This window comes from Schistocerca gregaria, chromosome 3 (genome assembly GCF_023897955.1).
Source record: "Schistocerca gregaria isolate iqSchGreg1 chromosome 3, iqSchGreg1.2, whole genome shotgun sequence".
Classification (NCBI taxonomy): domain Eukaryota; kingdom Metazoa; phylum Arthropoda; class Insecta; order Orthoptera; family Acrididae; genus Schistocerca; species Schistocerca gregaria.
Genome location: NC_064922.1, coordinates 570,556,388 through 570,571,389, shown reverse-complemented (window position 1 = coordinate 570,571,389; position 15,002 = coordinate 570,556,388). Strand labels below are relative to the sequence as shown.

Genomic DNA, 15,002 nt, shown 5'->3' with positions numbered 1-15,002 from the left:
CATACCCACCTCTATGGGAAGCAGGTGATTCTAACCCCAAAACCCATCTTTCCAGATAGTAAGTGATATGAGTATCAAAGTCATTACAAATCAATCCAGTAGTTCGGGAGGAGATATGAAAAATACATACATACGTACAAGCATATGAATATTTTTATAGTATACTAGCGCTTTACTTGTGACTTCGACTGAGTACACGTCTGCTACATATATTGCACACATCTTCCCCCCCCCCCTTCCCTCCCCTCTCTCTGTCTGTCCATGTCCTCCACATCCCTCTCCACCTCTCTGTCCCCTCTTCTTCCCCCTTCTCTGTCGATCCCCTCGTCCTTCTTTTCTCTGTCCAGTTTCTCATGCCCCTTCTATCTCCTCCCCCCTCTCACTGTGCGTCTCCTCCTCCCTCTATCTCTTCCTCCCCCTTTCTCTGCTCATCTCACATTTCCTCTCCCCTTATCTCCTTCTCCTCACTGTGTCTGCTTAGCTGCATTCATCTGAAAGTATACACCCAGGAACTCATTCCAATACTAACTGTGCCAGGTGCTAGTCTTGCAGGCAGCCGAGATGCCAAGCATTACCAATCCTTTTCCATCCCCATCCCCACCCCTACTAGATCTAGGTCGTACTCACCTCACAGTACTTCTTTGCAGACAGTAAGCAATATGTGTACCAAATTTGGTTGAAATCGATCTAGTGGTTTAGGGATGATGTAGAGTATACACACATACATCGATTTATGTATATGTATAGATTCAGCAAGTTTGTAGTTCCTCATCTGCCTAACATCAAATTATTTCAGAGAGCAAAGGTAACAAACTGCCCACTTCCAACGTTGTTCACCACATCCTGCTATTTCCCACTGGTAGCTCACAACACTTACAGGGTAATGCAGAATTGAGGCTAGGGATAATAAGATGTTAGCACCCCTACCACTTAGATTCGGAACTTGGCCGTAAGATGGCAGCAGGGCGCGCCGCTTGCCGCACGCGCTGAGCGCTGTGTTGTGTTGTGTTCGGCAGGTGACAAGTCCGCCCTGATCTCCAGAGGGTTCGGGTTCGACACTGGCTCTCCCACAGAACTGGGCCGGTAGCTTGCGGCGCCCTCGCCTCCCGTCCGCTTCACACGGCGCCTAGAGCACCAAGGTCATCGTCACACTGCACTATTATCTCATATCTGCATTTGCTAATATACAAGCATGTCTGCTCTACACCTTTTGTGAGACAATGCTCGTCAAGAGCTCTCGAGCGCTGCCATGTACCTGGGAGGCTTGGGCCACGGGCTGCCTCCCCAAGCACGGCACTCAAGAGCTTGGCTCTTACACACACACACAAACACACACACGCGCGCTCGCGTGCGCACGCTCGCACATACACACAAAAAATATACTTATTTGAATAGTATTTCACTTTCAGTTTTGTGAGTGCTTTTAACGTAATGTTACGATTAACATAATTGCAGAAACCTTTTATTTTTAAAAACATATTTTTTAGAAGAAAGTCTATAGTTTGAAGTAACTCGTCTTTACAGACATTGACGTCAACTAATTCTATTATCACAACTGTAAATTGCAGACCGCGAATTGTTATTAAGCAAATTCAGATGAGATATAATAGTGTTAATCTCTTCTTTCATACACCTTGCTGAAGCGGTTTCATATTGGCAGTTAACGTCATCATAAATTTGGGTCTTATACAGCACTAATATATTCACAATTTTGTATTTTAATTCGTAGATAATAAATACTAATAAGCACTCCTAAATTTGAGAGTGGTTTACTGAAGGTCTAAAAATATATTAACTGTATTCTACATAAACATATAGCTCATATCTTCCATTTTGCTTGGTCCCAATTTCTTATGTTTCGTTTATTAGTTTTGGAGCCTCCTTTATTGTTTTTGTATCTTCTTTAAACCAAATTTTTCTAACTATTGCCTATAGACAACTTCGTTTAGGACTTAACAGTAACTGTGTCCAGCCTCCTATCGTTGTCTCAAAAAGTACGATACTTACTCTTTACACTAACACCTGAGCAGTCCTTCAGTCACACACAATGGTATTTCGACTAAACGTGCAAGATAAATGACACTCTCGGCTGTTCACACTATTCGCTGCTACATGTAATTACCTAGACTGTCAAACGTAAAGTTAGGTATCAATTCTCAACGGTATTTGCATGATCCGCATTAACACTCTATTCTTAATTTGGTATCACGTTTTTTTTTTTTTTTTTTCCAACTTAGTCTATCGCTTCAGAGGTGTCCGCTGCTGAAGAAAAAGGAAGTCGTTTATATAAAAGCTCGGAAGCTGACAGTGAACTTCAATACTTAGTGTTTACCTAAATACCTAGTAGAAAAAATTAGTCGTCAAAATTAGTGATAAGACGAAATAATTTGAATACCTTTATTTTTATATTTAATACACAGTTAATGAGAAATCTAAAAAGCAACCCAAGACCTATTAAGGACATTAAATGCTTTCGAAAATTAGGGACACATTGCTGAAAATTTTCCTTCTTCCTACAGTCAACTTGCCTTTAACCCAAAACATTGTAATACCTCTCATTATTAATGACGTAACATACCGTTGTCCCCTTAATGTAGAGAGTGAATTTGTAGTTATTAGCAATTTAATGTCTGACAGCAAAATATTTATTACTTTTACGTATGTCGTTAATATTTGAGTATGAGTCACAAAATCTTGAGCCGAATCGGTTGAACACATGATTATCTGAGTGTGAAATCATACCAGTGGTGACAAATTCTTTTACTGCTTAAATGAGACATACTAACAGACTCCTCAGAATTCCCACATGGCACTCCTCTATCACATAAAAATAACACAAAAATATAAAGTAATAAGTCAAGATTGTCTTTATTATGTGAAAATACTATAAAACATAACGTAACACCAAAGAAACTCGACCACAGTGCATTAAAGACAGCGAGAGGAAACTCCGAATCAACAATAAATATTTACCATTACGTTGTCTTTGCTTAATTGCCACCGTATATTTGGACTCATAGTAGTGAGTTTTGTTGCAAATGACCTGTTAGTTTCGCTCTGATTAAATATATGCTCAGAGAAATGGTTCTTTCGTTACATGTAAAATAACTTAATGACACGCTTCTATCATTGTTACTTGAATTTTACGTCCCTTACTTAATTACTCAAAACTCGTTTAATTCTTTACTATACAGTGAAACGTTTACAGTGATAAACATTTGCAGGTAATTAAGGTGTTTTTACTGACTCGTTAAACTCAAATAAGATTAATGGTTACAGGTATCAATAACTATCAGGAATAGTTTTCCTTGGAAGCGTGAATACGTTTTTTTTTTAAATTCTATTCTTAACTAGATATAAACAACATAAATGTAAAACCTGGCGTCTTTAACTTCACTTTTAATGTGGTGTTCACTTTTTCCTTACCGATACTTGTTGAAGTATGTTCATATAGAATTTAAGTCAGGATGCAGCAAGAAGACAGAATTTTCTGAGAATAAGGGAAATTACGCTTCTGGAACTTCTTAGCAGATTAAAATTCATCGTTTTGTTTCCCTCAGTAACTCTCCTCGTTTCCAAACTTCAAAGGCGTTCTCCTGCCTACCTCGCAGCACTGACGCTCTTGGAAGAAGAGGACGCCATGCTTATAAGAGTGTTAGTCCGTGAGGCAGGAAGGGAAATGTCTATGAAGTTTGTTCAGCAGCATCGGTACAGTTTCAATCCACCAGAGAGTTTCAAATCATTGCACGCTCCGCTGCAAAGTGAAAGTTCGTTCTTGAAATGAAAAATTAGTTCGATAAATAAGTGGAAAATGAGGAGAGTAGTTATTTTCTATGTATCTTTATTGTTACCAAATAGTGTAATGGAAACTTGACTCGGTGAAACGAACGAATGCGGTGTACTCATAGTTATTACAGTGCGGGTATCTAGTTTTGCTTTTAGTCTTAACCTTACTGGACAAAAATTTAGTCACCATCCGCCTTGTAAAGCGGAACGCATCCATGAGGTCCGATAAGAAACTCCTATAAGAGAAGCTGTACAAACTTATGGACTTACGTGGTGTCAACGTTCTCTTATCTCTACCACAGCTACGAACTGTGTAGATGCCCCCCTCCCCCCCTCCCCCCCCCTCCCCCCCCCCCCCCAACTCCTTCCTGGCGCGTTTGTTTCAGACCGTTAGATTTGCTCAGTAAACTTACTGCGTCGGTACTTTGCGGATCAGTGGAGATGAAGGTTGCTCTTCCATATTACGCATGTTAAGCAGTGACAACATTGGTCAACACAAGATCAATCATCTTGGAAGAATGGGCTCTGAACGTCAACTTTAGCAATAAGGTGACAGGCAAATGTCTTTTATTTACGGCACCAAGGTGTAGCTGATTCATGATACCTGCCATGGCGACTAAAGATTGAATTTACGCTTAATTAAAATAGCGGGATAATAATCAGCTTGTACTTTGTATTCAGCCATTCTGGAACGCTTTCTGTGGCTTACGAGGAATGCATCTCCGCGAATCATTGAGAAACAGACAGAAACAGAATTAGTCCAACCAGACAACGCACTACCACATGTCTGCAGTAGAAGGATCAATCATGAAATTTTAATTTTCAGCTCGTAAAAATAAAGTTACGTGATTAGATATTTGTTTTGTACGAAATGGTGGTATCGCAGCGATGTAAAGTAACATTTACGCCTAGGTTCCAGCCACGTCAAGCGCTTGAATATCCATGAGCTTACGGAAGGGTGTCCTCGCCCGTTATCGAGGGGTGACTCATATTAGCTTGGTGCTGTCGCGCTGCCACAAGTGATGTCAGAAGAGGCCAGTTCAGGCCCATATCAGGTAACGTCCTTGTTGCGCGCCCGTCGCGCCTGCGATCGGCCATTGGAAAGTTGAAACGAACGTGTCAGGCACACAACAAAAACATTACCATTTTATATAAATTAGAGGTGGATGAGGTCTGAGCATCATCGGGTCCTTATGCGGAATCAGCGATGATGAGTCAAAATGTGTGTGGGACTGGGACTCGAGCCCGGGACCTGCTGCTTACTAGGCAGTTTCATTAACCACTGTGCGACCTAGAGACAGTGTCTATCGCAAATGCCCGGACTGTGTCGGCACGCTCCCCAGATGACCCACCCACCGACCCAGCACTACTTATCTGCAGTCCCTGAACACGTTCTCCATTCTCGCTGATTTTAGATTCCCGCTGATGGTCGAATACAAAACCTGCATCTGCACTGCAGGTTGTGGATCCATTGCCTATAGAGGTGAATCAGTTACGTCAGTTACGTGACTGTGCGGTCCCTGTTCTTTCGGACATGCCCGAAAGACCACACATATAATTTATACAAAAACCTTACACTATATGGCGCCGCATTGAGCACTTTTGACGTCACTGTCGACAGCACAGCTAAATAAGGTTGACAGGAGCAATTATATATCTGAAACATACTGAAGCCCCCGCAATGTATTACCGTAGCCTGGCGCTAAAGAAGGCACAGCGCGTTGAGACAGTGGAGATGGGCTGCACCATTCTGATATGCCTCCCCTAGTGGTCTAATACTGTACTGTGGTGCATAGGTTTCAATGTGTACTGCACACGTGTATCTATATACAGGGTGTTACAAAAAGCTACGGCCTAACTTTCAGGAAACATTCCTCAAACACAAAGAAAGAAAATATGTTATGTTGACTTGTGTCCGGAAACGCTTACTTACCATGTTAGAGCTCATTTTATTACTTCTCTTCAAATCACGTTAATCATGGAATGGAAACGCGCAGCAACAGAACGTACCAGCGTGACTTCAAACACTTTGTTACAGGAAATGTTCAAAATATCCTACGTTAGCGAGGATAGATGCATCCACCCTCTGTCGCATGGAATCCCTGATGCGCTGATGCAGCCCTGGAGAATGGCGTATTGTATCACAGCCGTCCATAGTACAAGCAAGAAGATGGTTCAAATGGCTCTGAGCAATATGGGACTCAACTGCTGTGGTCATTAGTCCCCTAGAACTTAGAACTACTTAAACCTAACTAACCTAAGCACACACATCCATGCCCGAGGCAGGATTCGAACCTGCGACCGTAGCAGTCCGAGCAAGAAGAGTGTCTACATTTGGTACCTGGGTTGCTCAGACAAGAGCTTTCAAATGTCCCCATAAATGAAAGTCAAGAGGGTTGAGGTCAAGAGAGCGTGGAGGCCATGGAATTGGTCCATCTCTACCAATCCATAGGTCACCGAATCTGTTGTTGAGAAGCGTACGAACACTTCGACTGAAATGTGCAGGAGCTCCATCGTGCATGAACCACATGTTGTGTCATACTTGTAAAGGCACATGTTCTAGCAGCACAGGTAGAGTATCCCGTATGAAATCATGGCGGTGAATCGAGGAAGTACAGTACAAACTGACGAAACTAAAATGAGCTCCAACATGGAAATTAAGCGTTTCAGGACGCATGTCCACATAACATCTTTTATTTATTTGTATGTGAGGAATGTTTCCTCAAACTTTGGCTGTATCTTTTTGTAACACCCTGTATATGCAAAATAATAATTACGTAACTTATTTTTTTCGAAGTGGTAATTGAAACCACACGATCACCCCTATTACAACACTGTGGTGACTTCTTCGCCCCCTGTACCAGGGCATTGTGTGCAGCTGTGCTCCCACAGTCCATGCTAATGAGTTTTCTGCCGTGTTCATTCTGACGGTGATTTTGAAGGTGACTAACTTTCTGTCCGTACGAAGTAGACATCGATAGGTGTGCAAACACGAGTCGGTGGAGGTGAGTAACGCGAGCGTGGCGGTGTGCGCAGGCCACAACATGTCGCAGGCGGACGGCAACAGCACGGGCGGCGACAGCGCCAGCGGCGGCGGGGGCGGCGGGGGCAGCCGCGGCCCGCAGGCCACCGGCTGCTACCGCAACTTCGAGCACTTCGGGTCGCGCGGCCGGCGGCCGGGCAGCGCGCCCACGCCGGGCCTGCCGGGCCAGCCCTCCAGCTCGCCGCCGCCCACGCACCCGCTGCTGGACCTCCCGCCGGGGGGCGGCGCAGCCGCCGCCGCCGCCACCGCCCTCGTCAGCGCGGGGGCGGCCAACGCCGCGCCGCCCCTCGACGAACTGCAGCCCGCGGCCGCCGTCGCGCCGGGGGGATACGTGTCCCCGGTAAGTACGATAAACGCCTGCCCCACGTGTCCGCACGCCGCCTGCGAGCCCTCCTCAAGCCGGCCGCCCGACAAGCACATCCGACTGTGAGGGCTCGTCGCAGCTCCCCCCGAGCCGCGCCACTGTTTATCTCATTGCAACAAATAACAGTGCCCAATGACATAAGACTGCAACAAAGCATACACTCTCTGGAATATTTATAACGAGGAACCTGATTCTCTGGCACTCTCTTGACAACCTATGTAAAGTTTAATCCTATCACTAGACAGTCCAACATAGATACAGCTTATGAGAGTTAGTCATAAAGTTTTAACTATATCAGGAAGAAAGTGAAGTTATTAAATTCTTACAGAATGAGCTTCCACTCAGTTTTAGATGGGGAGCTGATTTTTAAATCATCCTGGCATATTGAAAGTGTGTACTGGACTGGGACAATAATCTGTAAATTTTACCTCGGGCCAGCAAATCCTCTCTGTACTGGTCTGTCCTGGAACGACTCACAAACCGCCGCCAATGCTGAGCTACCTCCAGTACCTCATTTCGTACGCTTCGAAACTTCACAGAGGTTCTCCTGCATACCTCGCAGTACTAGCACTCCTGAAACAAAGGGTGCTGTGGAGTGATGGCTTAGCCTCAACCCAAGGAGGTTGTTCTCACAGTTAATTTTCGCCTTGCAATTAAGTGTAACTATATGGAAGATGAAAACTGTGTGGCCGGTCAGTATACGGATCTAAGGGTAGACAGTACTGGTGGAAGTAAAGTAGTGAAGGCACCTGGACATCTTAATCTAAAGAGCATTTGCCTGTGAAAAGCAACGATTCCGCATTCTAGCCCTGGTTCTACCTGCAGCTTGAATTTGCATTGACGTTGCTATTAACTGTTTGGAAAATGTTATGTTCTTACTAAAGAAGTTTTGTTTTCCCAGATTACTCTAAACACCTGAATAGGCAACTAGTTTCCGCAATTTAAATTGCCATCTTCCGATCTCAGCCATTGTGCCACTCAATGTAGCTCACTGTCATCTAGTCTTAAACATATCTGGGAGCAACTCGTTGAAGAAGAAGCACCAATACAGCGTCTTATATCACAATAAAACCGCGCATGTGGTAAACTCTCTCAAAAGTTTGTAATAAAATGTATTTTATCAGCTGAGTGTTTACACAAGTACGTATTTCATCAGAAACTTCTGTGTGTGTTTGCCACAAGAATGGTTTTATTATGTGGTGCGTCTCATTCAACGAGTTGCTCCCAGAAATGTGATTAAATGAAAGAGCACTACAGTGAGTGCCACGACGGTTGAGATCTGAAGAAGGCAATTTAAACTGCTCAACGAGTTCTCTCTATATGTATTCATTGCTACATGGACAAATAAAACTTCTTTGGTAAGAAGGTTACATCTTTCAGATTGAGAGATCTCTCTCTTGCTGACATTGTAAAGTAACCATTATTACTGGTTTGTTTAGTTGTAAGATCTTCTCTGCAGTACTGAGAGACACTGAAATCTCCGCGCCACACTACCGTAGGAGGGGAGCTCTAGCAAAACGGCGTAGTCCGTCTCCGCATAATCAATGGGCTGCGATACCGCTACCGTACTGTGGCACAGGCATGTCAGTACCAGCCAGCACTGCACATATGTACTTGGAAATAGACAAAAAATTAATTACGGAATTTCATTTTTTTATAAATGATAATTAAAACGATATGACGAAGCTTCGTACATACAGACATAGACTCACTGTCATCGACTGAGATACGTCACGCAATAATGGTTCTTGAAATAATCATCTCCGATAGGGACTGAGGAACAATGTAGCAGAAGAATATTGCAGGATTGTAAACAATATTGATTTGAAACCTATTATCGATATTGGACAGAACCCCATGACCTACAGTGCAAACAGGACCTGTATATTGTCTCTGCAAGAGCCGCTTCTCTATTTCTATTTTCTATACTCTAATGGCTCATCCCAGCGACTTTAACTAATACAACTGAAGTCGCAGCTTCCTTGCGTCAAAATGGTCAATACCTGATACCTGTGCGTAACAACTCTAGCACCGATAGGTACATTGGTTGGCTCCCGACAAGAAATACTATACAAAAACCCAAAGCTGTTAAACAAAAGCTGCCTGAAAAGCAAAATTCATAAGAGAAGGCAATAAACAGCTGATATAAAACTAGACCATGCCCACATAAAACAAATATGCCTCGAATACCAGCAGGATGAGCACGTGATCTTTCAACAGAAACGAATAACTTATTTCTGGTTTCATACTGTCACTTTGGTTTCGACCGTGCAACTCATCTTCAGTGGCTTTCCTGTTTCATTTACATTTTCAAATAGGAAGGATAGTGTAATACCGGTATGACGTGGAATCCTTAGATACAGATCTTTACAACGTCGATAAATGTATGTTATTGCGAGTCACATTTAACGCAAAACATATATATACCATTGAATTCGATTCATTCCCTGCAAGATATAGTAAACTGACAATGAAGCATCCCAATCCAGACCTCTCGATCTCTCTTTGCTGTCTGTGAAAGGAACAACGTAACCCACTAAAGATGGCCGTCGCTCAACAACCGATTTACCGAAATAAAATCACTGGTAAGTGCCTATTTTCCGCTTGTCCTTGCCGTGTTATGTAGTTATACAAAGCGATGCACAAACATTGCTTTTCCACATTCTGCACATATGGACACAAAATTCTGTTAAATTTCCTTTCACATTTACGTTGAAATATATTCCATTCTCAAGCATAACTGAAAAAAGAATCAACTTGTCTTTGTATCTATCCGTAAAATCATACCAGTATCGTTGTTTTGTCATATAGTTGAATACCGCATAATATTAAGGACGAAATTGCAAACATTGCTTGGGAGGAATCAGTGTGTAACGGCCTTCTATGTAGCAAATGGGAACGCGTAGGACAGCATGAGAAGTACAGTCTGTAGTTTCCCCATATGACTTGTTTCCCCATAAGACCTTAAGATCTTAAAGCTGGAAAACTCCAAATATGTGAATTTTTACCGGTTGACCTCTAACTACTCCATGACCAACAATCCATCAAATAGGACGTTCTTATCGGTAGACAAAATATTAAAGAAACTTTTGGACTAAGTTAAGGAAAACTTAACAACTGTGACTTGAATACGCATGATGCAACTATTTAAGGTATGGGCTAATATCTTGTTGTAGAAACTTCCTCTCCTTGGAACAATCATGCATGGTTCTGGAAATATGTTCCACCACTTAAAAGATGTAAATGAAGCTAACACTCGCCCTTATTCACTAGAATTTTTCGCTAACAAGTCCATTGTACATTAAATCCACTTCCGTTTTTCACAAGACTGTCTTAGAAATAGAACTGACTTTTGAACCAATGCTGATTGCAGCACGGATCGCTGTTGTAAATGTTTTAACCGCGGCCATAGTAGTACTCATTTCTACCTCACTGCTGCTTTCTTTTGTAGTATAAAACATTTTCAGATCCAGTTATGCCCTTCAGCACATTGTATTTTTTCTGAGTGATTCCAAGGTTTCACTTAATAGTCAAAGCTCCATTTTCTGTTTATTGGTAACTTCTACTTCAAATACGTGTGTGGTGCAGAAGTAGGGTATTTCATTAGTAATTTCTACTTGTGGAGTAAGTGTCAACGTAGGCAATAGTGGGAGAAGACTGTGAAGCATCGAAAGCTGACACGAAAGCTCTTAAAACCTCGGCCCACGATCAAAAAATGTCCAAAGCACAGCCTCATTGTGGCAGTTCGATTTACTTTGAAGCGGAATGTAAAGTATGCTGGCTTTACATCAATGAGGACCACAAAGTGAAATTTAATTTTACAGTATTTAAAAATTTCAGGCTCCGTAAATTCAAGAAAATACTACATTTTTCTTTTCTACAAGAAACAAACACAATAAACAGATAAAAACAAGCAAAAAGTCACAGGAAGCTGGTCCGTGTGAAACATGCCGAACTGTGCAATAAACCGAAACATAAGTCTCGAGACACAGTAATGTAAAAACAAATTTTAGAAAAAGAAAAGAAATCTTGGTCTTATAACTTATCTGGCGAGAACTGTCCTTAAGTTGTTCCTCTTTATGGTATTGCTGTACATGTGAAGAAATTCACAATTCTTGGCCTTTGGTGGAAAGGCGATGGGGGGAGTGGGGGGGGGGGGGGCGGCTGAATTAAAACGTCATACTTAACCGACAGCAGGAACCATATTCTGTAATTGGCTGGAAGCACTCTTGCTGCGGTGGATACCGTTGTGCTTCTCATTCCCTGTTCCTGTGCCTTTCTATGACTACAGGTGGCAGATACTAACAGGAACATCAGTTCTTGTTGCACTCACACTAAGGGGTTAGTGCCTTAACTGTTAAAAAACAAAACGAGTTTTTGTACTTGTTACAAAGGATAAGTGCCTACAAATCCTAGCTGACCGTCCATAAAGAATCATGACGCTCCTAGCTGTGTTTTCGTCAGCTCCATTCACTTCTTGTTAATCCGACAAGGCAACGGCAGATTTTAACACTCGTCAATGAAACCATGACTTTGCCAAAAACATAATCTGGATTATATCATTTAGCGTCGCGAGTAAATCTCGACTCAAATAGCACATATTTTACATATCCGTCACTTATACAATGTTTTGGAAATTCGTATTTTATATCGAAGCTTTGGAGTAATGACTGAACAGAAGTTCGTGTTTACTAAGGCTGCCGAGTAAGATTTCTCCTTAGTATTATGCCATGAAGCAGCATGCCTTACAGATTAATCGCACATCACTTACGTTTCAAATGTGCTCACCCGGACACATTCTAACGGGAGTATAGGTGCTTTTGATATCTGAATGTAGCTTTGATTATAGGACTAAAAGTCTGTCTCTTTTCTCTGACATGCAATCCATTACTTCTTACTAACGTAGCAAAACTTTATACCTATTGACATATGGTTTTAATTATATGAAATAACAACAGCCAGGATAATACTATGACGTTAGTCACTTTGTAGTTTCCCCTGCGTGTCACTGGAACTTTGTTAGATTCATGTAGAGAAGGAAGCGCTCTGAAGTAAGATGTAAACCAACATTTACTAATTTTCTTTCACATAGTACTTAGATCATTAATTTAAATCTAAGAATGTACTATCATTGCAGATGTTATATAAGCTGTATAAGAAAATGTGTTGTTCACTCAAATCACTTTTAAAGACTACTTTGGTACGAAAAACAGCTTTCCCAAGATTTCTTGTTCTTAATATTTTTGACTAATTTTGGACGCTACATCTCTTCCCGGTGGCATACAAAATTTACTTATCTCTTGTCTACATATCTGACATTTTTACACAAACATATATTTTCTGGAATAAAGATACTATTTACAGGAGTTTAAATTTTAATTAGGGACCAATCTAAGTTTACAAGTATTTTAATCCATGAAGTAATTTTAATACATTTACATCAATTTTACAAGGGCGACTAATCAGTTATTTCTGTCAGCTTGTATATGCTGTTCAATACTGTAATTCAGTGTCTAACTCTGTCCTATTTTTGCACGAATCTTCTAACTGGTGACAGGCCTAAACATGAAAATACTAATTAAATCTTTAAAGGAACTGTTACTTTTCTTTCCGCACGTATTTCTCTCCTAGATCGTTCAAACTACATTATAATGTTTCGAGCGGCCCCTCCACTATTGTGCTAGAGTTACCTCCACCGACTTTCAACTTCTAACGAGGTTATACAATCTGTTTCCATACTTCTAGTCGTCTGCTTGAATTGCATGCATCTCATACAGAATCTTTCATATTTATAATTAAAGGAATGTATTAACTGGGTTTACTATGTAGATCTTAAGAACTCCTAGAATACGTGCAATAGGCCGTTGATCACTTATATAGAAATTTGAATAATTAAATAATAGCTTATAATGTGAATTCCAAATTTCTAAGACGTTGAAATAACTGTATACTAATGGGCGCTCGATGTGACACATTTTGTCTCGTATTACACAACAGTTGCATAGGTTTAATGACCTGCTAACCATCACATACCATATGTAACATGTGTGATTTAATTTAATGAGGTAGTTTTTTGCTCCCGTCTACATTTACTTTATGACCATGTTCTTAAGGAAGATATTAATGGATGACAAATCTTTTTATGCATGTTGCAGATTGTAAGCGTAATAATAAAATAACGAGAGTAAAATCGCGCCTTTGGTGTGTGTATGAGTGTGTGTGCGTGCGTCTGTCTTTGTGTACGTGTGTGTGTGTGTGTGTGTGTGTGTGCGTGTGTGTGCTTATGTAATTAGCTACATCCAAACCTTTCATATTGTGTAAATTATTAATTGTGTTTTTGTGCCTTTTCCTCAGTATGTATGGTAGAGTATTGTAACAATCCATTCATTCGAATTTCTGTCTCTTTGACTGAAGCAGCCTTTGTAATTCAAAGCGTTCTTCTTTGCTGTCCTTTCTTGACATTTACTGTTATATTTGTGGTTTTATTTTTTCTCTGTAAGTGTTAATTATTGTTTTGATTGCTATAGCTCTTGTTTGATAAAAATATTAATTTCCTAACATACTGCTTTATAAATACGAAAACTCATTCCGCGTTATACATAAATTTCAATAGAATCACGAGGTAGAGGTTTTGTTAGAAAACAAAATAAATGACACTTTGTAAAGAATATTTTTTATGTTATGCTAGAACAACACCAGAAATACCAAAATGAGTTACCGGTCTTTAAATAGATATTGTCAGATCTAATCTGCAGTCAGAGAAATACACTCAGAATGTGCTAAATTTGCTCTAACACGAAGTTAATATCTGAACTCACGCGAAGTTTGCCGCTGTAGGTGATACTGGCTGTGTTCATTTGCTAAGTAAAATCTGACATGTTCTTTATGAAACATAAATTCCGCCTGCTTTTGGATATCAAGACATTTGTTAAGACTTTGACTAGTCCTCTCTCGATCTTTTTCTGTCTCTCTCTCTCTTTTGTAGGACCTCAAAAAAGACGACAAGAAAAACGAGAAAATCGATGAATTCCCTAGTGAGTTCGAATGTTGCTTTTGCACATCGAAGGTAGTATTGCCCATTTATCTCTGCTGTCTCTCTATCTTGTATTTTTCTAAAGTAAGATTTGCGGTGCTCGCAAGCTGTGGCCTCGTTAGCAGGAAATTTGCTTCAGGAGAGCTGCTCGGGCGTGCGTTCTTGCACTCATCGATTATGAAACGGATTCCGTAACATAAACGAAGTTCCTTAACAGATATGAAGCACAGACTCGCAGAACAACATGTTTTCCTAACAATGCTCTGTTTCAGATATGTGTAATTTTTGCAACTTCGACTGTCGTTCTATATCATTCGCTGTTTAAGAATTTATCAAAGGGAAATGTAACTCTGTAAAAACCGTAACAAGCACATACCACGTATTTTATGGGAAGATTAAGTAATTACGGTAACAGTTTTCTTCTTTGTGATGTTACTGGTAATTTGTGAAGTGCTCAAAGATTATAGATTCTTCCGAACATGCAGATGGGGTATTATTAATGTGTTGTAAGCAGCTGATTCTCCTGCAAGTTAATTAGGCACGCATTTAGAGGTATTGTGCAATAACTGAATTAGTGACGTTATCGGAAATCAAAATTCTGAATAAGAAACCTATATTTCAATAGCTAACAATGACGATGATAATTCAGAGAGCACTTTTGTTGGACTTCTCGTTCGTCAGTAATTTTGTTGCTGAATTATACCTACCAGTATTTGTTCTTTGTTTACTGAATAAACTGTTCTTTGGAAAAGAGTCTTTCGACGGATTTGTAAAGC

The 15,002-nt window shown here is 40.8% G+C and overlaps 1 protein-coding gene across 4 annotated transcripts in view; it reads left to right on the top strand.

Annotated features, from left to right (window-relative positions):
- LOC126354246 (potassium voltage-gated channel protein Shab) overlaps window positions 1–15,002 on the top strand; it is a 1,056,422-nt gene that overhangs the window by 909,516 nt on the left and 131,904 nt on the right. For 3 of the 4 annotated variants that reach the window (XM_050003751.1, XM_050003748.1, XM_050003750.1), the window contains 2 exons: window positions 6,823–7,169; window positions 14,179–14,259. In XM_050003751.1, coding sequence (XP_049859708.1) covers window positions 6,823–7,169; window positions 14,179–14,259 — 428 coding nt within the window. The remainder of the gene's footprint in view (window positions 1–6,822; window positions 7,170–14,178; window positions 14,260–15,002) is intronic. The other variant, XM_050003752.1, reaches the window with a different exon arrangement.